Source organism: Cyprinodon tularosa, unplaced genomic scaffold (assembly GCF_016077235.1).
Source record: "Cyprinodon tularosa strain WSP-4 unplaced genomic scaffold, ASM1607723v1 ctg847, whole genome shotgun sequence".
Taxonomy (NCBI): Eukaryota; Metazoa; Chordata; class Actinopteri; order Cyprinodontiformes; family Cyprinodontidae; genus Cyprinodon; species Cyprinodon tularosa.
In genome coordinates, this window is record NW_024039615.1 from 234,843 (window position 1) to 262,827 (window position 27,985).

General features: G+C 39.6%; 1 protein-coding gene across 3 annotated transcripts in view; it reads right to left on the reverse strand.

Annotated features, from left to right (window-relative positions):
- The window catches only part of LOC119775047 (cingulin-like protein 1), a 47,366-nt gene continuing 19,381 nt past the window's right edge, over window positions 1–27,985 (reverse strand). For all 3 annotated transcript variants that reach the window (XM_038272912.1, XM_038272910.1, XM_038272911.1), the window contains exons 7-19: window positions 25,965–26,106; window positions 25,673–25,885; window positions 25,390–25,596; window positions 25,209–25,313; window positions 22,463–22,615; window positions 21,431–21,601; window positions 21,094–21,246; window positions 16,996–17,085; window positions 13,445–13,528; window positions 7,447–7,571; window positions 1,448–1,556; window positions 1,200–1,363; window positions 1–347 (exon numbers count right to left, since the gene is read on the reverse strand). In XM_038272912.1, coding sequence (XP_038128840.1) covers window positions 272–347; window positions 1,200–1,363; window positions 1,448–1,556; window positions 7,447–7,571; window positions 13,445–13,528; window positions 16,996–17,085; window positions 21,094–21,246; window positions 21,431–21,601; window positions 22,463–22,615; window positions 25,209–25,313; window positions 25,390–25,596; window positions 25,673–25,885; window positions 25,965–26,106 — 1,792 coding nt within the window. In that variant the 3' untranslated portion in view covers window positions 1–271. The remainder of the gene's footprint in view (window positions 348–1,199; window positions 1,364–1,447; window positions 1,557–7,446; window positions 7,572–13,444; window positions 13,529–16,995; window positions 17,086–21,093; window positions 21,247–21,430; window positions 21,602–22,462; window positions 22,616–25,208; window positions 25,314–25,389; window positions 25,597–25,672; window positions 25,886–25,964; window positions 26,107–27,985) is intronic.

The window sequence follows — 27,985 nt, forward strand, 5'->3', positions numbered from 1 at the left end:
AAAAAACATGTTTTTATTGTTATTTTCTTCTTTTTAGGTTATCACCATCTTAATACACTGATAGAAACAGAAGCATAAATGTAATGCAGTAAATGCTGTTATAAATATTACCACAAGAGGTCAGCACTGACAAAGTTCTTATAGCTGTAGATCAAGTTAGAAAATGATCATTCACACCTGAGCTGTTAACTGTATTAAGTAGTGTTTAGATTTTCTTCACAGTAGAAATGTTTCTTCATAAAGTCCTGAACTCTTTTCCAAAACAAGTCCATCAGTCAGAACCAAAGTCGTCCATGTCGTTCAAATCTTCCTCTACAAGCTTCATGGGAGGTGACTTCTTCTTGCGCCTGGTGATGACACAAAAACATAAAATTAATTCAGTTTCAGTTCAGTTTCTTTCTATAGCACCAATTCACATCATGTCATCTCAGGTCACTTTATAATTCAACCAGATCATCCAGTCAAATTTATTCAAAGTTTTCTGTCTAAGGAAAACCAGCTGATTGCATCGACTCATTGACTCTTCAGCAATCCCTCACACTAAGCATGCCTGTAGCGACAGTGGAGAGGAAAAACTCCCTTTGAACAGGAAGAAACCTCCAGCAGAACCAGGCTCAGTGTGAGCGGCCATCTGCTGAGGCCCACTGGGGTTCAAGGAGACAGAAGCAGACATAGAAAAAGAAGCATAGATACAAAAGGCAACTGTCAACCAGCTCCACAGGCGGCCCTGTCCAGTAAACACACAGCCAGGCAGACGAGCTCCGAGCCAGCTCCCATGTCAGAGGATGAAGAGAGCACATCCAGTTAGTCACAGTCAGAGAAACAGGACTACACTGGAAAACAGGCCAAGCTCCAACATCTAGAAACAAAGGTGTTGATGGCAGCAGCACAGCTGATATTTCTCTCCAGGATGGAGTCACAGCCAAACAGGAACAGACCAGATGAAGCTACTATGAGAAAAAGCAGAGAGAGCAGAACGTTAGAGATTGAACTAACAGATTCTGCAGAGTGGGAGAATAGAGATAGAATGAAGCAGAATGTTGAAAAAGGGGTCCCTATGTCCTCCAGCAGTCTAAGCCAATAGCAGCAGAACTATAGAGATAGCTCAGGATAACCTGAGCCGCTCTAGAATGGGTTAGAAGAGTGATTGTGAGTGAAGTGAGTGAAATGTCTGGTGTATTAAAGGGAGAAACAGTCACCTCATCTCGTTTCGTAGAGTATTGAGCTGGCTGTGAAGCTGCTCGTTGGCCTCCATCTGCTCATCCACGTCTCTCTGCAGCTTCTTTTTACTGTGCTCCAAACGCTCTATCTCTTCCTCCGCCTCGTCCATCTGCCTCTTCGCTGTCTTTAACCTTTGAGTTAGCTGCCAGATTAAACCGAGAGACATTCTAAATAAACCATTTATTTTTACTTTTTCCACCTTCTTAAAAGGTTTAGATTTTGCTACCTGGTCCATCTGGCTCTGCAGGTTGATGTGTTCCTCATCTGCCTGTATTTTCATCTCCTTCACTTTGCGTTCCAGTTTGCGGTTCACCTGTTGCAGGCTGTTGTTTTCCCTGAGAGGTGAAAACATGCATAGAAGGGTCACATTGCCGCTGCAGCCATGTGTGACCAAACCCTCGACCGATGAGTGATACTAGTGGGACACCATGGAAAAAAATACACAGGCTAAACAGAGACAACAGCACCTTGACTTCAAAGGAGAAGTCTGGTCATATTCAGAATTCAAACTTCTGAAAGTACTTGAAATGATTCCATCCTGTTCAAAAAATGATCAGTGTTTTTAATTCAGAGTAATTTTCATGTGAATGTGCTTTACTGGAGGCATCCATGTTTGTCAAAGAACACTACTGCCACCTACTGGTTAGTGACGTCACGGTGCGGTATCGGCTGTTGATCAAGTCCCAGTGCTGTATCTGGTGTTTGTCACAACGCGCTATTATCCAAGTCATCTTGAAAACATTCTTCTTCCAAATGTTGGCTACATATTACGGGTTTTTTCTCTGGCCAGAAGTTCGATGGCAAATCCTCCCTCTTCAAGTTGGCGATCCAACGACCAACCCGTCCGTGGAGGATCAGGAATCAGAAAGGTGGAATAACTCTTTTTTTTTCACTTTTACCCGATGTATTCCAGCATCCAGCTGCCATGCACGTGGGCATTGTCAGTTTCACTATAGCTCTGGTGAATTTCAATGGTGAAGTCCTCTGGAAATCTTCAATAATTGTTGTTGATTGCAGATGTGTCTAGTAGTTCCCATTGATTTAGCTTGGAAAGCGGGGAGAATGGCGCTAGGCTTACCGCACCGTGACGTCACTGCTGGAAGATGGCAGGAGGGAGGGGCTACTATATTTGGGCAAAAATGGCCGCTCCCAGACTCAGTGATCGCCACGAAAATTATTATTTCTATCTTTTTACTGATTAATGCTAAATTCATTAAATCACAGCGAAGCTATTAGTTTTAGGTATAAATAATGATCCATTGATTATTCCTTATTAACTGGACTTTTCCTTTAAACGGCACACTGATCAGCTCCCTTTTGGAAATGGCTTTCTTCTAAGCAAAAAGCCTCCATAGATGTTAGACTAGTGGAGAGCAGGACTAGGATCTGTTTGCAGAACTATAGTTGGCCAAACCGTTTTCTACACTTTCAGGCTGTTTTAAGTATTGAACATTTCTTATCTAACCTAATAGCTTTCTCTGTCATCTGTTTACTCTGGTCTACATGATGCTGTTTGATAATTATGGTTCTCTAATATGGAGAGATATTTGTGCCATCGGTTTGAGCGCGCAGGAACCAATCCGAGCGTGCAGTGAGACAACACGCGCGCGCGCAAAACCGGTCTGGCGCGCGCTCAACTCTGAAAAACCCTCTCAACACACTGTTCTCGCGCTCAGTTTCATCTCTGCGCGTGCTCGAATCCGTCTCTGCTCACGCTCGCTCGACCTGCTCTCTCTCCGCGCTCAACACCAGCTGTGCGCTCGGCTGTTTCTCCGCTCGCTCGACTCTCTGCGCTCGCAACTTCAGCAATGTATGTAAATGAACCATACCATCAGCCAATCACACCCAGCTTCTTTTCATCCAATGAAAGCATTCCTTCCTTCTTCTTCTTTTCTATCATGGCGGATCGCAAGCAACTTTAAGGTGCATACCGCCACCTACTGTTCATGAGTGTGTAGCAACATTGTTTTACAGCTATTAAATTCTATTTTTTTATTTTGCATTCTGAAGATAACTAAATAATGCTTTCCTTAATCTATAAACATCCTTTATATTTCCTTTATTTCCCAATAATCCTTTAAGACTCCATTCTTGGCCTGTCATTTCAACTACTCTTCTCAATTTTTCCCTTTCAGGTTCATATGTTTTACAGTTCATTAATATGTAAGCATTCGTTCCAAATACTACATCCGGTTAGATGAAAAAAAATACATAAATAAATAAAAACACAATCAGGAAAATCAAACAACTCTTACAGTTATTTTGTCAACATTCCTAAGATAGTACTATAAAATATCTTGAATTATCTCAAATAAACTTCAGTAAAACAGTTATTAGATCATTGCCTCATCCATCTCTTTTACCTGCTATTGACATGGATTTAAATTTGCTGTTTTAAAAGAAAAATAAGGAGGATATTTCAGGTTCAAGTATGGTTCAACAATATATAGATAAAAAATATTATGGATATGCTAAATTTTTTATGGATGCTTCAAAATATTCCAATATTAGGAATGGTGTTTTGTTTTAGTTTCATAATTTATTTTTAAATCGGGTAAAAGAATCAGTGATGGAATTCAGCCTACAAAGGAGAAATGTTTTGGATCATATTGGCCTTACAATGGATTGAAGAAATCGTTCCATTAAGAAGTTTAGTTTGCTCTGATTTTAGATCAGCGACTGTTATATTAATTTAAACGCAATTATTCAGACAGCAGACCTGATCTGAAATTGAACAATTATTATTTAGAAGACCTTTTACAGATGGACTCTAAATAAGAGGTTATTCTTTATTATATATATTAAAAAGAATAATTTGATAAACAGGATTTTTCAGTTGGTGGCGGTAATTGTTGTTTGCCAACCTCCATAAAAAACAACAAAAAGAAGAAACACCCGCCACAAAAGCTAAGAGTAAGGCCAATATGATCCAAAACATTATCTATATACTGTTGAACCATACTTGAACCTGAAATATCCTCCTTATTTTTCTTTTAAAACAGCAAATTTAAATCCATGTCAATAGCAGGTAAAAGAGATGGATGAGGCAATGATCTAATAACTGTTTAACTGAAGTTTATTTGAGATAATTCAAGATATTTTATAGTACTATCTTAGGAATGTTGACAAAATAACTGTAAGAGTAGTTTGATTTTCCTGATTGTGTTTTTATTTATTTATGTATTTTTTTTCATCTAACCGGATGTAGTATTTGGAACAAATGCTTACATATTAATGAACTGTAAAACATATGAACCTGAAAGGGAAAAATTGAGAAGAGTAGTTGAAATGACAGGCCAAGAATGGAGTCTTAAAGGATTATTGGGAAATAAAGGAAATATAAAGGATGTTTATAGATTAAGGAAAGCATTATTTAGTTATCTTCAGAATGCAAAATTAAAAAATAGAATTTAATAGATGTAAAACAATGTTGCTACACACTCATGAACAGTAGGTGGCGGTATACACCTTGAAGTTGCTTGCGAACCGCCATGATAGAAAAGAAGAAGAAGGAAGGAATGCTTTCATTGGATGAAAAGAAGCTGAGTGTGATTGGCTGATGGTATGGTTCATTTACATACATTGCTGAAGTTGCGAGCGCAGAGAGTCGAGCGAGCGGAGAAACAGCCGAGCGCACAGCTGGTGTTGAGCGCGGAGAGAGAGCAGGAGAGCAAGCGTGAGCAGAGACAGATTCGAGCACGCGCAGAGATGAAACTGAGCGCGAGAACAGTGTGTTGAGAGGGTTTTTCAGAGTTGAGCGCGCGCCAGACCGGTTTTGCGCGCGCGCGTGTTGTCTCACTGCGCGCTCGGATTGGTTCCTGCGCGCTCAAACCGATGGCACAAATATCTCTCCATACTCTAAAAACTCGTCTGAGGCTTTCCAAGAGCTTCAGTTTTTTTTTAGGGTATCACAGGAAATGAGGCTCAGCCGCATGTCAACAAAGTTTAGATTTTTCTTTTGGAAAATTGATTTAAGGCCACCAATCATTTTCTTCCTAACAAAGAGTTGCTTCCCTTGAAGTTTGAGTTTGTAATGTATGCAATGTACCTCTCAGAGCGATTGCCCATTGAGCTACACACTGATAAATTAAAGGAATAGTACACCCAAAACATGATTAGCCTTCATTTTCTACTCACCCCCATGCTGAACAACACTCTGGAGTACTTTTTTGATATCTCAAATGCATCTGGAGATCTGGGAGGCTTCTTGCTGTCTGCTGACATTCAAATAATGGAGGTCTATGGCGCCCGAGACAGAAAGGTCCATAAAAGTCCACAAAAAATGTGTCAATATTCCTCCATACTGCTCGTCCAATGTATTCCAAGTGTCCTGAGTGGGTAGCATCCAGAATTTACTCAAAACAAAGTCATTATGAATGTTTTTAGAGCCTAAACAGTAGTGTATAGGATTTCCTAAAAGCGCGTTCATGAGTCTACGGAAACCGCGGCAGACCAAACCAGATGAAAGTGCGCATTCAGCTCGGCAAAGAACTCATGCTCTTCCTCAACACTGTCTCCTTGAACCCCAGTGGGCCTCAGCAGATGGCCGCTCACACTGAGCCTGGTTCTGCTGGAGGTTTCTTCCTGTTCAAAGGGAGTTTTTCCTCTCCACTGTCGCTACAAGCATGCTTAGTGTGAGGGATTGCTGAAGAGTCTATGAGTCGATGCAATCAGCTGGTTTTCCTTAGATAGAAAACTTTGAATCAATCTGACTGGATGATCTGGTGAACTGGAAAGTGCCTTGAGATGACATGTGTTGTGAATTTGGCGCTATATAAATAAACTGAATTGAATTGAAGTCCTCAGACATTTTTCTTTCGTTGTTTCTTTCTTTGCACAGGTAAACAGCACATTTCTTCTTCTACGCCGGCATTATTGGCAGAGCAGACGCTGAATGCGCACTTTCATCTGGTTTGGTCTGCCGCGGTTTCCGTAGACTCGTGAACGCGCTTTCAGGAAATCCTATACACTACTGTTTATGCTCTAAAAACATTCTAAATGACTTCGTTTCGAGTAAATTCTGGATGCTACCAACTCAGGACACTTGGAATACATTGGACGAGCAGTATGGAGGAATATTGACACGTTTTTTGTGGACTTTTATGGACCTTTCTGCCTCGGGCGCCATAGACCTCCATTATTTGAATGTCAGCAGACAGCAAGAAGCCTCCCAGATCTCCAGATGCATTTTAGATATCAAAAAAGTACTCCAGAGTGTTGTTCAGCATGGGGGGGAGTAGAAAATGAAGGCTAATCATGTTTTGGGTGTACTATTCCTTTAATACCTAGCATACAAAAAAAGTTAAAAATACAATCCACTGGACTTTTTCCCCAAGTTTGAAGATGTTTCGCTTCCCATCCAGGAAGTTTTTTCCATTCAAAATGTCAGAAATAGCGCTGAGTTTGAGGCTTTATAGAGTGGACCAAAAAAAAAGCCTTGTTTTGGTTTAGAAAACATGCAAATTGAAACAAACGAATGGGTCCGTCCCTTAGGAATGGGGGTCGTTTGAGTTCTTAGCCTGCAATGCCTGATACACTGCAAAAATGATCTAGAGATAAGAGAAAATGCCTTAAATTAAATGAATTTACTCTTGATTTGAGCAGGAAAATAAGATAGTTTGCCAATGGAATGAGTATTTTTACTCTTAGAATAAGTTAATTAGATAATATGCACTTCAAATAAGACAACGCAGTTCTTTTTTCTTATCTTAAGTGTAAATTGTCTCGTTTCATTGGCAAAACGTCTCACTTACCTTCTCAATTCAAGAAAAAAATGCACTTATTTTAGTAAAAAATGACTTAATGAGATTAACATTTTTTTGCAGTGTACTGGTCTCACTGGAAAAAAAAATTTCTTAAGTTATGTGTATTTACCCTTAATTTGAGCTGGTAAATGAGATACTTTTCCAATGGGATGAGTATTTTCACTCTTAAAATAAGATAATAAAAATATATATGCACTTGAAATAAGACAATGCAATTGTTTTTTTTTTTACTTATTTAAATGTAAATTGTCACTTTCCTCCTCAATTCAATAAAAAATGACTTGTTTAGATTAAAATTTTTTGGAGTGCTATGTCTCTGAAAGTGGGTTTGTTAGAGGGAATTGTTGGCCTGGCTGAACAGGCGAGGTGTTTTGGTCCCCTCTACCTACCCAGCATACTTATGTTTGCCTAAGAAATGTGTTTTGCTGGAAGAAAAGTTGTTAGTGCAGAATTTGCTCACCTCTCCTCTACCTGCAGTCTCTCCTCCAGCTCCTGGATTCGGCTGTTAAGTTTGGAGACGAGGGAATCCTGGTTTGTTCTCTGGGATCCTTCCAGATGAGTCACTCGGCTCTTTAGATCTTTATTCTGAAAATAACGACAATACAATAATTAGGGTCTTTCCTTATTAACCCTTTAAAGCCCAATCCAAGAATAAAACAAAACAGAAAATTCCATTTTTTTTGGTTTGAAGTCCTTATTTGCCATTTTAGCAAAATATGTAAAAAGGATAAACAGAAATACATTTTTGATATTAATAATTTATTACTATGTGATAAGTCAAGATTATTTTTTGTGTAGTCTTCTACTGGCTGTTATCAGGTATATCTGATTGTGTACAATAGGATTTTGAGCAAAGTTTTTACCATTAAATTATGCAAAAGGTGTCAGATGCAAAACATTTCAGAATCCGTATGTATCAAATATGATACATTTGGCATTATAGGGTTAAGAGGGAAGAACGAAAGACAACCTGCATTATTTCAAGAATCAGTTATGATTATTATAGTTTTTTTTTATTAATTAAACATCAACTGTAATTTTGAGTTTGTAAACCAAGAGTTTAAAAAAAAACCTCTTGGTTTACATAAATGAATATTGTTTCAATCTTATTACATCATTATTATAACCAGTGCAGCTTCCCAATGCTAAGATAAATTCTACATGATCAGAGGATTCTATCGTCTGATGTTATAGACACACTAACTTGAATCCACCGTTTAGTAATTGTAAACTTGTCCTGAAATGCTCTGTGAACTTTACTAAAATCAGGGCTGGAATAGTAATTTCCTCTTAAGCCGAGAACCTGGTTTAACATGCCTGACGTCCAGCGTGTGACACCTGGCATAGACAAAGGCCTGACATTCTCCAGTATTTATTTTTAGATTGGAGCATCATGTGTGTTAGAACCTACTTGATGTTCTCAGTGTCATGGTCTTGGTTCTGTTGTTCTTTACTTTGCTCTTTGTTTTCTAGTTTTATTGGTTTAATTCCAGTTTTGTTGTAATTTCTAGATTTATGTTCTCATGTTTTTCTGTTGTCCTCTTGTGTGTTTTCCTTCCCCCTTGGCTCCCTCGTTGTCTCCTCTCACACCTGCTCCCTGTCAGCTCGTTAGCCCTGCCTTTGTCTCTGTCAGCTATAGATGCTCTCCCTCTGCTCTCACTCTTTGTTGGTTCCTCTGTTGTTGCTGGTCCTGTCGTCGCCGTTGTCCTCTCACCTTTTTGTGCGCGTTTCCCTTGATGTCTCCGTGATTCTGGTCTGTGTTACATTTTAAGTTGTATTTTTGGATTTTGCCCACCAAGAAATCACCTCTGCCTCTGCATTTGGGTCCTCTAAACCACAACCAAGACGTGACACTCAGCAGGTTAATATCAAACTGATTTCCAGACTGTGCAGGTCTGTTATTTATCAGATCTGGAAGTGACTGGGGAAAATACTGGGACTTGATTAACTAAAGTTGATTTATTATTTAGATATACACTCGGCCACTTTATTAGGTACACCTGTCCAACTGCTCGTTAACACTTAATTTCTAAGCAGCCAATCACATGGCGGCAACTCAGTGCATTTAGGCATGTAGACATGGTCAAGACAATCTCCTGCAGTTCAAAGCGAGCATCAGTATGGGGAAGAAAGGTGATTTGAGTGACTTTGAACGTGGCATGATTGTTGGTGCCAGAAGGGCTGGTCTGAGTATTTCAGAAACTGCTGATCTACTGGGATTTTCACGCACAACCATCTCTAGGGTTTACAGAGAATGGTCCGAAAAAGAAAAAACATCCAGTGAGCGGCAGTTCTGTGGGCGGAAATGCCTTGTTGATGCCAGAGGTCAGAGGACAATGGCCAGACTGGTTGGAGCTGATAGAAGGGCAACAGTGACTCAAATAACCACCCGTTACAACCAAGGTGGGCAGAAGAGCATCTCTGAACGCACAGTACGTCGAACTTTGAGGCAGATGGGCTACAGCAGCAGAAGACCACATCGGGTGCCACTCCTTTCAGCTAAGAACAGGAAACTGAGGCTACAATTTGCACAAGCTCATGGAAATTGGACAATAGAAGATTGGAAAAACGTTGCCTGGTCTGATGAGTCTCGATTTCTGCTGCGACATTCGGATGGTAGGGTCAGAATTTGGCGTCTACAACATGAAAGCATGGATCCATCCTGCCTTGTATCAACGGTTCAGGCTGGTGGTGGTGGTGTCATGGTGTGGGGAATATTTTCTTGGCACTCTTTGGGCCCCTTGGTACCAATTGAGCATCGTTGCAACGCCACAGCCTACCTGAGTAGTGTTGCTGACCATGTCCATCCCTTTATGACCACAATGTACCCAACTTCTGATGGCTACTTTCAGCAGGATAATGCGCCATGTCATAAAGCTGGAATCATCTCAGACTGGTTTCTTGAACATGACAATGAGTTCACTGTACTCAAATGGCCTCCACAGTCACCAGATCTCAATCCAATAGAGCATCTTTGGGATGTGGTGGAACGGGAGATTCGCATCATGGATGTGCAGCCGACAAATCTGCGGCAACTGTGTGACGCCATCATGTCAATATGGACCAAACTCCCTGAGGAATGCTTCCAGCACCTTGTTGAATCTATGCCACCAAGAATTGAGGCAGTTCTGAAGGCAAAAGGGGGTCCAACCCGTTACTAGCATGGGGTACCTAATAAAGTGGCCGGTGAGTGTATGTTATCCTGCTCTGATTGTGTGTTTAAAGCATTTTTGTCACTCGTTAGGTTGATTTTTACTGACTTTATCTATTAAAGTAGGAAATCGTTGCTCCAACCGCGCGACCTAAAGATAACTTAACAGCAAATTTGCAAAAGAAACTAAGTAACCAGCAAGTCATTATTATATTTTTTTTTTCTTCAAAACTTTAGATGCAAACCAAAGTATTGCTGTCCGTTTCAAGGAGCAGAACATATAGAAAAAAGGATACGGAAGCCTAGATGTTGCTCATTTGTAGCCGCTATCTATCGATCTATTGCTATGTGGAGACCCCTTTAGACTATATCTATTGTAGTGAAAGATTTAAGAAGCTTTTAGTTACTGTTACGCGCCAAAATCTTGTGGGTTTTTTTTTTTTTTTGTGGTTTAATAACAATAGTAAATGTGTTGTGTTGATAGTAAATTATTTTATGGAAAATAAATATGACTGTTTCCTGCCAAGTCTAGAAAAAACTAAATACGGTTTCCCTCTGAAAAAAATTTAGTCCTTCAAACTTTTGGACTAATTGTCTGGTTCTGTTTAAATGTATACTTTGCAACCGGTGTTGATTTTCCAGCGAGGCTCCCCCCAGAGGGCGAAAGTAAAAGTGCACTGTCGTAAATATGCACAGCTGTTCTCCTGGTTTCTCCGTCAAGCCAGGCGCGGTTGTTTTGAGCTTAGCAGACAGGCGAACGCAACGATTGACTAACGCTACGTTCACACCGCAGCTGGCGCGACAGAAGCAGCGAGTTTACATGCAAAGTCAATGGTTGACGCGCGTCAAGTCGCAGCAAAGGAGCAGCAGGCCCAGCGCGTCTGAGCAGCTGAAGCAGGGAGAGAGACACAGCGCTGATGATCAGAGGCTATGATCACTCCTCTTAAACAGTTTATTGACGCCTAAATTAACTTAAAATGCAGAAATCTGCCGGCAGAATATGCAGTTTAGATTATTTAGATGAAAAACACCTACCAGCCGCCGCGGTGAACTGCGAGGAGGCGACCCGGCCAGAGGCTGCTGATGAAGGAATCCCTTCTGTCGGCGCACCGCTGGTATGTGGGGGTCTGAGCGGCTCCGACAGAAAAAATATTGAAGGCAGGATAATAATCTGAATGAACTGACGGCACTGATTACGTTTTCAGGTGTATTTTCTCATTTAAACACATATTAAAACTACTTTATTCCAAATGATCACAGCAAATATAGCTGCAAGGCAGAGAAAGGATAGTGAAGCTCCGCCCAATGCGCGTCAGACACACTTTTGCACCGCGCAGCCAGAGCAGCAAAGCTGCTTCAGCCGCGCGTCAGAACTAACTGGTACAAGCAGCAAAAATGAAGCAGCAGACACGATTTTGCTGCTTTTGCTGCGGGAACGTAGCATAACTGCACAAGGATTGCCACTGTGCTAGCAACGAGAATGCTTTTAACTGGGGGGTGTAGCAGTTCTCGCCGTAAAGCAAGACTGACTCTCACGAGACTTCTGAGCCTGTGGGTGCGGGTCGGTGCTCCTGCAATTGCAAGTGCGGTATTTCCCCCACAGACCACCAGGGCGGCCGAGAATACCTTTGTTCAACCTGAAATGACTCATTTAATCATCCAAAACGATATGGAACACGTTAATTAACTGAAAAATGTTGCATAGTGTGCCTTTAAGTTTTCTTTTTGAGTTTTTAGTTTCACTTTGATCCTTTTTTCTTGTTTTCTAGTTTTATTGGTTTAATTCCTGTTTTGTGGTGTTTTCTGGATGTTTTTGAGTTCTTAGGTATTACTTGTCTGCCCTCTTGTACTGATTTTCTTTTCCCTTGCTCTTTTCTAGACTCTTCTGTTCACATCTGCTGTAATGATCTTGGTTCTGTTGGTTTTTCTCTAAGTTTTCAGTTTCAAGTTCATCCAGGTTTTTCCTTGTCTTCTAGATTCATTTAAGTTTCTTAGGTTTTTCTTCGTCTGTCCTCTGTTGCCCCCTTGTGTTTTTCTGTCACGATTTGTTTGGAGGTTTTTGTGAGGACCCAAATGCAGAGGCTGACAGGCCCTGCCTGGGGTGAGTTCTTTAAATATTTAATTAAAGATCAGGCAGCAAAAACAAGAATCCAAAATATCCAACCTAAAAATAAAACACAAACCCGAACCATGGAGACATCAGGAGAAAACCATCAAGGAGCCAGGGTGAGACAAAGTAAGACGAGGAACCAGCACAGAGGGAGTGTATTTATGTCTGACTGTACAAAGGAAGGACAAACGAGCTGATAAGGAGCAGATGTGACTAGAGCTGATGAGGAAGCCAAGGGAAAAGAAAACACAAGGGGGCAACAGAGGACAGACAAAGAAAAACCTAGGAAACTTAAATGAATCCAGACACACCAATAAAGCTAGAAAACAAGGAAAAACCTGGATGAACTTGAAACTGAAAACTTAGAGAAAAACCAACAGAACCAAGATCATTACATCTGCTTCCAATCTGCTGATTAGCCTGCTCTTTGTTTCTCTCTCCCATCTATGCACCTCCTGCTCAGTCACTGTTGCTGGTTTGTTGTTATTTCATCTCCTTCAGGCGATTTTTCCTGTTTTTTTTCTCTATTTTTTGTGGATTTATGGTTTTTGGATTTTTGCTTCTGTTACCTTTTTGTTATTAAATCTTTAAGTAACCACCTTAAGCTTCAGTGTCTGCATTGTGATATAACTTTTGGGTTAAAGTAATTTAGCGATTAAACAATAAAAAATGGAAGTTTTTACAGGCAACTGATCAAACGCACCTATACTGACTTAAATTATGGTCCCTCTAAAATCTAATTCAGCTTTAGGCCACATATTACAGTACTTTTAAACAGCACGGCTAAAGCTACAGCTAAAGGAAAGAGAGTTCAGATTAACCATCCCTCCTCCAAACCCCTCCCACAGGAAATAATGTCTTCCTGCCCTGACGTCATCGCCAACACAAAATGAAGTTATGGCTGATGCACAATTGGTTAACCCCAATGTAGCAGACTGGTGAAACCAAAGCTATGGTTTCAGTTTTAAACTAAAGGCTGGGAATGCTGACTGGTGTTTAAAGGAGAAGTCTGCTCACACTCAGAATCCCCCCCACCCTGTATTTTTTTTTACTTTAATGGTCATATTGTTTTTTTCCAAGGAGTTCTTACCCTACTTTAAGTTACACTCTGCATAAAGTCACTGCACGCAGAATGGTTAAGCATTTAATTTGAAGTTCTAAATAAATTTTCCACTGTGTGGCGGCTTGGCTGATTACTTGTCTCTCCAGGCTCATCTTGTCACACTCCACATCCTGCCTGGCTGCTCGTTCCTGCAACAGTTCGTTCCTCATCTGATCCATCTGTCACAAACAAACAAAAAGAAACATTACTTTAAGCTTTCGGATGCAGAGCCCTGCTAACCTGACTCCGCCAGATGGATTTGCTCCGCATATCCATCTGGAAACCTTCCGTTGAAGTAATTTTGGGAAGGGGCGAAAATACTGGTTAGCTGATTGGCCTATGTTGGTGATAGACGGGCCAAATAAACCAATCAGATCAACGAAGCATATGACGTACTAAGAGAGCGAATATGAAGAGGAGCCAATTGATAGATCAAACTCTTGCCGAAACCAGTCGGGAGAAGAGCAAAAACATCTTTTCCTCTGAGAAAAGCCTCCAGAGCAGTGCTTTGCTCTTCTTTCAGTGAAGAAATACTCTGTAATTCCGATAAAACTTGCTCGATAGCCACGCTAACGCTAGTTTCATCGGCTGAAGCCGCCATGTTCTTTAGACTGAACTGTCGCGCTTCTCGTTGCGTCACACCTCAACCCGCCTCAAAGCCAACGCTGATTGGACGTTCGTTTGGTGAACGGCTCCAAATTTTCTTTAACGGAGAGTCTCCAGACTGATTAGCGAGTGAAACCTTGAAAGCTCGCGAGATCAGGATGGTCTCACCAGGCTAGAGCCCTGCATCATACCCCTTTACGTTTGGGTCAATCCTACACTTGAATTTGCTTTAGCACAGCTGTGTGAACCTCTTGTCTCCATCAGCCTCCAACAGGTATTCCCACAGCATAATGCTGCTACCACTGCGCTCCAGCATAGGGATTGTTTCCATGGCGGGTGGTTTGAGGAGTCAGTCTTCATCTCACCACATAAAAATGTTTAATTGTGGTTTAAAGATCACTTCTGATAATTCAAAATTCTGGTTCTGACAGACTTGAAACTGACTCTATTTGACACAGTGGGGTCAGAGAAAAGACGGCTGACTAGACATACATGTCACCATTTAAAATTAAATAGTGTGGTGTGGAGGCTGCAGCTTCTCAGACTGGAAGAAGGTGAGAACAGCAGAGAGGCTCATGGGGGCTCCTCTTCCCTCCATTAAAGACATTTCATCCCAGCGCTGCGGGTCCCGAGCCCGTGACATCATCAATGACCCCCCACCCCCCTCACCATGGACTGTTCTCTCTGGGAAGAGGCTTCACAGCATTCAATGCAGGACCAGCAGGTTCTGCAGCAGCTTCTTCCCCACCGCCATCACACTGATGAATGTTGAAAAAAACCTCTAAATCAAGTCCCAAATGGAGACTCTGCATCACACTGATAAAATCCAACCAAATAGAACTCAACAATATTTTCTACTTCCTTTTGAACTATATATATTTGTTTTTCTTTTTGCACTTCTCTAAACTTCCACATCAATTCCTTTTGCACCACACATCAATTCCTTTTTTCCTCCACAGTGTTTACATTCAATGAGGAGGGCTGGTGTCTATCTCCAGCTGATTAAGGGTGAGAGTTGGGGTCCATCCTGGACAGGTCCCCAGTCCATCGCAGGGAAACACTGAGACAAACAGGACAAACCAAACCATTCATGCTCTTTATGTTCCTAACAGAGCACTTCACTCTCAATCTGCAGGTTTACTAATGGTTCCTAGAATTTCTAAAAGTAGAATGGGAGGCAGATCTTTTAGTTCTCAGGCTCCTCTCCTGTGGAACCAACTACCAGTTTTAGTCCGTGAGGCAGACACCCTGTCTACTTTTAAGGCTAGGCTTAAAACTTTCCTTTTTGATAAAGCTTCTAGTTAGAGTGGCTCAGGTTATCCTGAGCTATCTCTATAGTTCTGCTGCTATAGGCTTAGACTGCTGGAGGACATAGGGACCCCTTTTTCATCATTCTGCTTCATTCTATCTCTATTCTCCCACTCTGCAGAATCTGTTAGTTCAATCTCTAACGTTCTGCTCTCTCTGCTTTTTCTCATAGTAGCTTCATCTGGTCTGTTCCTGTTTGGCTGTGACTCCATCCTGGAGAGAAATATCTGCTGTGCTGCTGCCATCAATAATCTTTGTTTGTAGATGTTTGAGATCGTCCTGTTTTTAAGTGTAGTTCTGTTTCTCTGACTGTGACTAACTGGATGTGCTCTCTTCATCCTCTGACATGGGAGCTGGCTCGGAGCTCGTCTGCCTGGCTGTGTGTTTCCTGGACGGGGCCGCCTGTGGAGCTGGTTGACAGTTGCCTTTTGTATCTATGCTTCTTTTTCTATGTCTGCTTCTGTCTCCTTGAACCCCAGTGGGCCTCAGCAGATGGCCGCTCACACTGAGCCTGGTTCTGCTGGAGGTTTCTTCCTGTTCAAAGGGAGTTTTTCCTCTCCACTGTCGCTACAAGCATGCTTAGTGTGAGGGATTGCTGAAGAGTCAATGAGTCGATGCAATCAACTGGTTTTCCTTAGATAGAAAACTTTGAATCAATCTGACTGGATGATCTGGTGAACTGTAAAGTGCCTTGAGATGACATGTGGTGTGAATTTGGCAATATAGAAATACAATGAAAACTGAAAAAACTGAAAACCTAAGGAGAACGTAGAGAAGCTAATTAAATTAACAGTCATGTTTCCGGACTGTTGGAGGAAGCCAGAGTACCCGGAGAAAAACCCAAGCATGCTCAAGGAGAACATGCAAACTCCATGCAGAAAGACCCAAGGCCGGGAATTGAACCCAGAACCTTTTTTCTGCGCCACTGGACAGCCGTCTGAAAGCTGTGTAAAACTAAAGTTTGTTTTGTATACACTTTGTTTATAGAAAATGAGAATAACAGTTATCTAAGTCTAAGAAAAATATTTATCACATCATGTTCTTATATTTCCTTCAGATTCCCAATAAAATAATTGAAAAAAATCAGACAAAATAGTGCAACTATGATGATAAAATGTTTAGAATGTGTGGATAGTTTTGCACAGCGTAATACCAATTAAGGAGGCAAAGACTGATGACCGCAATCATTACTGAGAGAAAAACATGGCTGCATGTTATTAAAAGACAGGAGTCACCGTAGAAAAGTTATCTGGTTTCAGCAGGAGCATCAGACTCTCATCGCTGAATCCATCCAGAGGCCCAGTGAGGGGAGCGTGAATAGCTGCTCACACTAGTTAGCTGTTTTCTTGCTTTACTCGCCACCCAAAATAGAGTTTTGTCTCAATTAGTTTGCAGCACTTTGTTCCAAAAACAGCATGGCCTACTCTACAGACAGACCCAAGATGTGGATCTCTTCCAAAAAAAAAAAAAAAAACCCCATAAAGTTTGGATCAGGTCTGTCACAATGAGCTCCAACCAGGTCGGAGAAAACAGTCGCACCGCTCACACAAATCAGCAGTTCCCATTGTTTTAGGAGTGAAACCTGAGAGCTGCATCCGTTTCTAATGAAAACAGATGTGGGGCTGGAACTTTAAACGGCACACAGGCAAAAATCACAACACTTAAAGTAAATGTCGAAGTTTATGAACATGTTTACTGTGTTTTAATAAAATGCAGTAAAGGAAAAACCTGCCTGTTCTTTGGTTTTGTCTAAACGCTCCATCAGGCGATCAGAACTGCTGCGCTCATCGTTAAGGTCTTCCTCTAGCCGCCTGATTCGCTCCTAAAGGAGACAAACATCATAAAAAGGGTTTTAATGGACAATCCTTTCACATTAAGGCGATGAGCATGGATAAAAGCACGCAGGACCTTGGTACTGAAACATAAGAGGTCATTTCAAGGAGCAGTATTTAAATATTTCACCATTTTTAGACTTTTTTTTTTCTCTCTCAGAGCTTTGAGTGTTTGAGGAAGGAGAGCGGCTGTGGGAAGAAGGAGGATCTCTGAAAACACCCGGAGCAGGTCGGATAACTTTTCACAGTAAACATGAACCTCTTCAGTTGATCAACAGCAGTGTCAACCCTCAGCAAACTCACGTGAAATGTTTTGTCATCAGCAGAACAAACAGTAAATGACGCCGTTTTCCACCCGGCAGAAACAATCTAAAAAAAATGGAGTACAGGACTCTTATCATGAGTAGATTTACCCTTAATTTGATTAAATAAGGTGATCTGCCAATGGAAGGAGCATTTTTATTCTTAAACATAGATAATAACACTTGAAATAAAAGACTACACTAAAAAATATAACTCCAGAAAAGTAATTTTTCTTAAAATAAGTGCGTTTGTTCTTGGATTGAGGAGATAAAAGAGACATTTTGCCAATGGAACGAGACAATTTACACTTAAAATGAGAAAAAACGGAACTCCCTCAAAAATTGTATCAAAGTTGTATAATAATAAAGTTATATAATAAAGTTAAAGTATAAATAATATAATATAATAAAGTTAAATAATAAAGTTGTATAATAAAAAAAAGTGGGAACGAGAATTCAACATTACATTAACTGGGAGTGAGTGGTCCTCCATGTGGAAAACATCTTCAACCAGCTCAAGAAGATGGCGAGAATGTGGATGGAAAAATCTCATTCGTTTTTTTATCAGGCGCGGGGGGCGCGCGCATCCCCCCTTTGGTATATGGCAAGCCAATTGGACCAATAATCGTCCGTACAATAACGCGCAGTTCCAACCCGTATTTTACGCGAGGGCGCGTTTTTTACGTCACCGCATTCTGGCTGGAAATTCTAAAGATAACAAATATGAAGTTCTACCCAAACATTTATATGATTCTTCACTTTCTGTCAGTCATACCTGTTACCAGTGCTTCTGTGGAAAGTGCTAACTCGGGTCTTAAGGCAGTGAAAACTTTGCTGAGGTCAACATTGAGACAGGAAAGGTTTGTGGCTTTGCTACTTTTGTATTTGCACAAGGACATTCAGTTAGACATCAACAAAATCATAGACATATTTGCCTGGAAGCATCCCAGAAGGTTGACATTTGTTAACCCATTATCATCATCATAAAGTTTGTAGTAGAGAACAATATTCTTTGTTTGGTTTAACTTTTTTTTTTTTTTTCAACAGTTTATCTTGTTAAAATATATTCAAAACTCCTTTGTCTTACTTGAACCATACTTGAACCCAAGTCCTTTTTTTTTTTTTTTTTCATGTTCTGTGTAAATATCATTTCTGGAAATAAAGAAACTCCTTGTTTGATTAATTGTTGATAAGATCATTTTTTTGTTCAAACTACCTTTTAACCTTGTGCATGCTTTAAAAACTGAGAGATCCTTTTTTAATTACAATAATGTAATCATGCTAATTCTACTTATGTTCATCCATTAAAATTATCAATTAAAAACCCTTGGATGAATAATTAGGGTAGTGTGAAAGAGTGAAGATGGTATTCTTTGGTCTTTTAGCCTCACATTGTCTTGACCTGTGACCCGTGACCCCATGACCCTTAGGTGCGCACCCCCCTTTGAAAAATCCTGGATCCGCCCCTGTTTATAACCCCACATATAAAATCTAAACAACTTAGTCAGAAGTGTTGGAGAGGGTGTGGACATGTAGATCCCAATCACTCCCATATCTTTTGGTCATGCATTAAACTGCAGTTATTCTGGAACAGCGTCATTCAGACAGTAGAGGAAATGTTATGCTTATCTATACCCCGAGATCCGAGCTTTGTATACCTAGGACTTATGTCGTATGAAGTCATTGGAAAAAAAGACATTTACCTCAGCAAAATATGACTGATTGCTGCCAAAAAGGCATTGACAAGGAATTGGTTGGAAAGTGACCCACCTGGGCGTGGACAATGGCTGAATATTGTAGACGAACTATACGCCATGGAAAAATTGACTTTTCGTCTGAGACTTAAAGGAATAGTACACCCAAAACATGATTAGCCTTCATTTTCTACTCACCCCCATGCTGAACAACACTCTGGAGTACTTTTTTGATATCTCAAATGCATCTGGAGATCTGGGAGGCTTCTTGCTGTCTGCTGACATTCAAATAATGGAGGTCCATGGCGCCCGAGGCAGAAAGGTCCATAAAAGTCCACAAAAACGTGTCAATATTCCTCCATACTGCTCGTCCAATGTATTCCAAGTGTCCTGAGTGGGTAGCGTCCATAATTTACTGGAAACGAAGTCATTTAGAATGTTTTTAGAGCCTAAACAGTAGTGTATAGGATTTCCTGAAAGCGCGTTCATGAGTCTACGGAAACCGCGGCAGACCAAACCAGATGAAAGTGTGCATTCAGCGTCTGCTCTGCCGATAATGCAAGCGTAGAAGAAGAAATGTGCTGTTTACCTGTGCAAAGAAAAAAACAACGAAAGAAAAATGTCTGAGGAAATCAGTGTTGAGGAAGAGCATGAGTTCTTTGCTGAGCTGAATGCGCACTTTCGTCTGGTTTGGTCTGCCGCGGTTTCCGTAGACTCGTGAACGCGCTTTCAGGAAATCCTATACACTACTTTTATGCTCTAAAAACATTCTAAATGACTTAGTATCCAGTAAATTATGGACACTACCCACTCAGGACACTTGGAATACATTGGACGAGCAGTATGGAGGAATATTGACACGTTTTTTGTGGACTTTTATGGACCTTTCTGTCTCGGGCGCCATAGACCTCCATTACTTGAATGTCAGCAGACAGCAAGAAGCCTCCCAGATCTCCAGATGCATTTGAGATATCAAAAAAGTACTCCAGAGTGTTGTTCAGCATGGGGGTGAGTAGAAAATGAAGGCTAATCATGTTTTGGGTGTACTATTCCTTTAAAGAAGGAGACTTTGAGAAAAAATGGCAGAAGTCTATGTTCAAGGTCAAAACCCAACCATAAGAAAAAAAAAAAAAAAGAAACTTTGGAAAATATGGTAATGTACGCGCCCCCCAGCTTGTTCTTTGTTTTTTCTTCTTGTAAAAGACAAAATAAAGAGTTAAAAAAAAAGAGAAAAAACGATTGCATTGTCTTTTTTCAAGTGCACATTATCTAATTGTCTTATTTTAAGAGTAAAACTACTCATTCCATTGGAAAACTATCTCATTTTCCTACTCAAATTAAGGGTAAATACACTTATTTTAAGAAATTTTTACTTATTTCTAGATCATTTTTCCAGTGTACGGTTGATTTTCTTATTTTAAATGTAAATAGACTTATTCCATTGGCAAAGTGTCTCTTTTACTTCCTCAATTAAAGAAAACATGCACTTATTTTAAGCAAAAATTACTAACATCGACTTTGAAATTTTTGCAGTGCTGATGTTTTTTTTTTTAAAGAAATACGGGGGGGTTGATAAACTTTGTAAAACTACATTAATGAGTGTTTGGATTTTTATTTTGCTTACAGTAAAAAATTACAATAAATAAAAGGCGAACATTTTCTCTGACTTGGTTTTCATTGTTTTTCAGAGGGCAGGGAATCAGTGTGCAGGTGCCGTGTGGGATTAACTGTTCTTAAGGCCATTCAAATTAAATCATAGATGTTCAGAAATGTTTTGTAAATATAAAACAGATGGAAAATATACTGTTATTTCTACATATTTATTAAATAATTGTGCAGAAGATGCAATAATAAAACTGTAAAGCAATGCACTGTGTTTAAACTATAACCTCATTTAACACTTTTTAAATAAATAATCTGTGTTTTCTTGTTTTGTTTTTGTTGACATATTTTTGGGCACGTTTCTGTCGTTTTTTTTCCACCATAACATTCTTCATTCTACCTCCATGAGTTTAAGCTGCCGCTCCCTCTCCTCCAGCACAGCTGCATTTTTCTCCTCCAGCTCCTCCACCCGCTGCTCCAGCTGCCGGCCTCTCAGCTGGGCCTCCTGCTGCTCCCTGCGGCACCGTCGTAGATCCTCCTCCAGAGGAAGCAGCTGCTTGGAGAACAGACCGGTGGTCAACACACAAGTTAAAGAAAAGCAGTTATCTGTTTGTCTCAGGGTTTTTTTTTTCCTAATCAAAACCAGAAACATGATAGCTTGAATCTCCCCCTGCCTGTGACTCAGCATACTGCTGACACAGACATTTTTCCTGGATCCTGGACAATGAGTGCCACACCTCTTCCTGCAGTTTTTTGGCTGCCTGTCTAGATTTCTCCAGCTCTGCTCCCTTTTCCTGTAACTGCCGGCGCAGCTCAGTCAGCTCCCTCTGACTCCTCTCTCTGGCCTCGTCCACCTGGTTCTGAAGCACATCTGTTGACGCCTCGCACTCCTCCATGATGGTGTTCATCTAAACAGGCAGATAAGAACACAGCTCTGATAAATCTTTCAATATTTGGACACGGGGGATTAAAAGACAACCATAAGCGCATCGCTCATTTCCGCTGCATACTTATAAATGTTGAAATCAAAAACTTCCACACAATATACAGGAAATGTTTGGTGACAAAGAGGGGGGTTATGATCTAAGAGGTGAAGGATACTTTAAAAAACAACACTTTAGAACAACCAGGAAGAGTTTTTTGTTTATCTGTGTGTGGAGTAAATGTCTGGAATGGATTGAATGACGAGTTTAAAAAAATTATAAATGCAAACCAATTTAAAAAACTGATTAAAACCGAGCTCATTTCAAAATACGCTATATAAGATGCCTGTTTAATAGTCTATAATGTAATTGATGACATAAATAGTACTTAAAATAATTGTACATGGCTAAACATCACTTGGAATGGAAACAAGTGTTTTTTTTTTGTTTTTTGATGTTTTGATAGTTAATTGATGATAGATTGACAAGTAGGAAAGGGGCGGGACTTATAAGATGTATCTTCTACCTGCTCCTTTTCGAACAGAAAATATAAAATTTGCATGTCACATGGGCAAAATAATTTGTTTTATATTTTCCTTCTTAAGTTTGTTTCATTCAATTTTTTTTCTTTCTTGATTGTTTTTATTTATTTATTTATTCGTTTATTTGATAGGGACAAGTATGTTTCATGCATCATGTCACACACTACAACATTTTAGCTAAGGCTAATTCTCAATGTCTGTCCCCAGTTAGGCTTTACTGTCTGTTCGAAATAAAATAAATTTTAGAAAAAAAAAAAAGAAAAAAAATCCCATATCCCACAAAGATCCCCTCCTTCCCTCTCACCTTTCTCTGCAGTTGTTCCATAGACCTGTCCTGCATCCTCCTCTCGTCCTCCAGCTCTGCTTTGGTTTTCCACAGCTCTTCCACTTGTTTCCTCTCTTCTTTAAGCTTTTCCTTTAAGTCCTTGTGTTCGTGGTTTAGTTTAGTCAGCTTACTCTTAAAAGCAAAGATAAGTTTATGTTTATAGAATCGTTTTCATGTCTAGAAATTACTGATATAATAGCTGATATCCTGATATCCCTTTAACATATCTATATAGGTCAGGTATGTACTCATAATAAAAGAGTATTTCATGGGGATTTTATTTGACCGACTGAAACAGAGACAAGAAAAATAAAATATAAATTTTACTCAAATAAAAAGTTTTGATCTGTAAGTGCATTTTTATTTTAGCCCCCCAGATACAAAAAGCTGTTAAACAACCGCTGCTCCTGCTCAAGTGAGGAATCTCAACTGATCACATCACTTCTGTTTGAATGTCTTTGGTCCTCTGGCTCCAGCCTGCTCTGCATACCTAGAACCAGAACTAAACATGGAGAAGCAGCATTTAGTTCCTATGCTCCACTTATCTGGAACAAACTTCCAGAAAACTGTAAAAGTGCGGAAAGCCTGAGTTCCTTTAAATCAAGACTAAAAACACATTTGTTTAGGATCGCCTTCCACTGTTCTAGTTAAACAGTTCAACTAAAACATATTTTCTTTAATCCAACTGTTTTTTAATTATTTTTTTTTGTTTCTGCATTTTTTTTATATTTATTTATTTATTTATTTATTTATTTTTTTCCCTACTTGCTTTGATTCTGTTTTATCTTCCTGTATTTCAATCTAGTAAAGCACTTTGCATTGTCTTTGTACTGAATTGTGCTATACAAATAAATTTGCCTTGCCTTGCCTTGCCTTGCCTTGCAAGCTTTACAGTAAAGCCCATTTTGAAGCCCAACATATTCAAGCTCCTTCCTTTATCGCTGTTTGAGTCAAGTATCGTAAATCTCACAGTCCAAAGTAAAGGTGGATAGAGCATCCGTAAACTTTACTTAAGTACTTGGTAAAGGACGGTGAGTGGTGGCCTAGTGGTTAGGGCATAGAGCTCGGATCCCAGAGGTTCTGAGTTTTAGCCCCACTCCCAAAGACTCCCACTCTGGGTCCCTGAGCAAGAACCTTAACCCCATACTGCTCCCCGGGTGCCGCAGCCCTTTCAATATGGCAATGGCAGCCCACTGCTCCCCAAGGAGATGGGTTAAATGCAGAGAGTTAATTTCTGTGCTCTGTACCTGTGACAGTGTAATTATATTCTATTTTATCATCCATGCTGACATTGAAGGCGATAGCTTAAGAGCAGCCTTTGATGCTATCTTAGACGCTATTGGCTTTGTTCAAAATGTGAATAGTCCCACACATTCTCATCTTCATACTCTGGACCTCGTGCTGACATATGGCATTGAATGGGAAGAAATAACAGTATTTCCTCACTACCCTGCCATCTCTGACCAACTTCAGGATTACTTTAACAGAGTTCTCCTCACCAATAAAAGGTTCCACTTTTCACTCTGGCTCCCTGAGCAAAGACTAACCCCACACTGCTCCCCGGGCGCCACACAATGGCAGCCCACTCCTCCCAAAGAGGATAGGTTAAATGCAGAGAGTTCATTTCATTGCTCTGTACTTTTGCCAGTGTAATAAACATAAAGTTAAACTCTATTTTGTAAAAACGCTACTGATGTAGTAATGAGCAGCTATTGACATCTGTAATCAGAAAGTGAGTTATGTGCATATTCTGGTATTTCAAATGATAAAACTAAATAAAAAAAATAAAAATACCTTACATGATTGATACATGAAAAAAAAAATGTTAACACAAACTTATAAAAATATTCTTTACAGTAGGTGATAGATATTATGCTACGAAATGATAAAGAACTTCCAGCTGCGATATCTACTGTTTTCTATATATTTGCCAATAGATTAAAAACTGAAAAACTCTCTGTCTTCTGAATCCTCTCTCAGCTTAAAATCCTCTCATTCATACTTTTCCTTACTGTTTATTAAATGTTCATATATTTTCATTGTTTATATTGTTTTTATATTCATGCTTTATGTCAGTCATGCTTTCATCTTTTATTCTTTATGAAGCAAATTTTTATTTTTAACTGGGAAAGGTGAAATATAAATTAACTTTACCTGCAATGATAGTTAAGTGTTTCCCAACAGTGATTTACACGTCCAGAGTAAATTTTCTGTTATTAGCCAAGTTAAAATTTGGTCTAATTTAAGGGAAACATTTGAGATGTGTTAACCGTATCCATGCATGTCTAGAAGGAAATGGGACTTCTCATGACTTTCTGCAGCTGCACCAGTCTGCTTTAAGGGTTAAAGTGGACTTCCAGGTCTTTGTAGAGATGCATCCATTCCGGAATATTTATTTTTTCCCATCAGTACTTGGGAGATTGGTTCATAACCTTTGCTTTAAGTTTCTCCTCACCTTTCTCCCTGACCTGTCAGTTGTTGTCCTTGCCAAGGACATCAGAGAAGATACGTATGTTGTGGTTCTCCCCGTTTTTGGGGGTTTTTAGTTTTCAGTTATCAGTAACTCTGTTTTGTTGATCTTTGGTTTATTTTCCATTTTATGTTTATTTTTGCAGTCTTAAGAAAATAAATGGGTTTTAGTTTAATTTTCTTCTCAAAAAAGGCAAAAGGGGGTGTGAATACTTTTACAGGATCTGTGTCCTGACTGCTTTTTTTATCTTATTACCTGCACATCCTCCAAGCGGGAAAGCAGAGACTGGTTGGACTGACACAGCTCCTCCTCGCTCCTCCTCACATCCTCAAACATTTCCTCCACCTGGTTCTTTTCCCTCTGAGGGAGGAAACAGAAAACGTGATTAAAAAGCAAATGATGCTCATCTATGTTTCAGGTTGTTCCACCCTCTCACCTCCAGCTGCTTTGTTCTCTGCTCCATCATTTTCTCGGCGGTTTTAAACTCCTGGATGGCCTGATTCAGTTGATCCACCTTGTTGCTGAGTTCTCGGACCTTTCCCTTCAGATGATCTCTTTCCTGGATCAGTTCCTTCATCTGCACCTTAGCTGCCCCTCTCTCCTCCTCCACCTGAGCCTTCTCCTGACCCAGGTAAGCATTGCTCTTAGGAATGAAAAGCAGAGTCAGAATAAATCTTATTACAGATGTATAAAAAAAGTGGAAAAATATGTAACTTTACCTCCTTTGCCTGCTGCAAGTCACCAAGCAGCTTTTCCAGCTCCAGCTCGTATTCTTCTTTCAAAGCAGAGATGTATTTATCATGAGTCTCCACCTCCTCTTTCAGAGCCCCCTTCAGGGCACTGAGCTCCCTTTCCCTGTGGTGCAGCACCTCCTCCTGCTCCTCCTTGGCTTGTAGCATCTCCTGAAAATCTGCACGCAGCTGTGCCACATCCTGATACACATCCATCATACATAATGTCAGGGGAGAAACCTTCCCAAAGACTGGCTCCTTTTGTTGTGTTTTTTCTGACCTGAAGGAGCAATTCTTTCTCTGTATTTATCACCTCTGACTTCTTGGCTTGGTCCAACTCGTCGTGCATCTCAGAGAGCTGTAGCTGCAGGTCTTTCATCTCTGCCTTTGATCTTTCTCTTTCCATCTTCATCTGATTCAGTCTAAAAACAGAACAGAGTTTTATGACAAACTGTCAAGTGATTCCAACTTTGCTGTTCTATTCCCACACTTGAAGGGTTGTATTAAGCTGAACATTAAAATGGATTCCACTCAATGACCAAACTGTTTTTTATTTTTCTTCTTGTGTTGTTTACAGATAATCATTGAATTAAACAGGTGAAAAACCTTTAAAAGAAATGAAACCAAACAAAGCATTTACAATATTGCACATTGTAATAGTTTTGAGAAATGCATCATTAAATATATTTATGAAAATAGATTGTTTTTAATAAGGATGCACGATATAATGGGCCCCCTATCGGTATCGGCCTTAAAACTGAATATCGGACATCGGCCACCCCACCGATATTCAACCCGATATTTGATCAGCTTCTGAGTTTTTAAAGTCTAAAAAAAAAAAAAAATACTACTTCTTCTTTTTCCTCAAAAACTTTTTTTTTACAGACTTAAAAACTTCTAAAGACGAGGGAAAAAATATTGATCCATTAAAATATCCCAATATCTTCATATGCTGATATATTGCCATTTAAAAACACCATATCAATCTCTTTTACTAATGAAATATTGCTATATGTCATCGTTATGCTACGAAATCCGCCGAAAATTCACCAAATGTTGCCATATTTTTATATGTTGATATATTGACGCGGTATCGATCTATTTTACTAACAAAATCTCACAAGAATTTGGAAAATATCATGAGAGTTTGTAACAGAACGATGAAATTTCACGAAATTTTGAAAGTAAAATAGATCGATACCGCGTTTTTAAAAATCAATTTGATATCAGCGTATGAAAATATATTTGAGTATATTATTTTTCAAAGTGTCAGAAATGGATAACAAAACTGCTATTGTCAATGACTACTTATTTTTGTCCAGCTTTAACATCGGTATCGATATCGGTTATCGGCTACATGAGCTTTAAAATATCGGCATATCGGATATCGGCCAAAATCCCAATATCGTGCATCCCTAGTTTTTAACTTTAAATTAAGACCATTTAGTTTTTAATTTTCATAAAAAATGCATCAAAAACGTATTAAAGCATTTTAAAGGAAGCGGATTTATGCAGGTTATTTAACCCCATAGATTACATGAATTCTTAATTAGCAAAAGTAAATAACCAGTGAGTGATTTTTAGTTTGTTTTAAATATGCATAACGTAGCTTATGAAATTTCATTTTAACTGTGGAATAATAAAAGTCCATTTTATTCACACACAGAAGATTGGTGCAAATATTACCCCGTGCAACAGTTTCACAAACACATCAAGTTGGACCGTTTCAACCGCAACGTTAAACAAATCACTGAAAACAAGTTACACCAGCATTTCTCCGACTGAATAAAGCAAAGCTTCAAGAAGACTTACAAGCCAACATTTACATGATGCACCGTGTGAGTTAGGGATGCACGATATTGGGATTTTGGCCGATATCCGATATTTTAAAACTCATGTAGCCGATAACCGATATCGATACCGATGTTAAAGCTGGAGAAAAATAAGTAGTCATTGAAAATAGCAGTTTTGTTATCCATTTCTGACACTTTGAAAAATAATATACTCAAATATATTTTCATATGCTGATATCAAATTGATTTTTAAAAACGCGGTATCGATCTATTTTACTTTCAGAATCTCGTGAAATTTCATCGTTCTGTTACAAACTCTCGTGATATTTTGCAAATTCTTGTGAGATTTTTTTTTTTAGACTTTAGAAACTCAGAAGCTGATCAAATATCGGGTTAAATGTCGGTGGGGTGGCCGATGTCCGATATTCAGTTTTAAGGCCGATACCGATAGGGGGCCGATTATATTGTGCATCCCTGAAAAATACTACAGCTGCTTAAACTTTCTGAA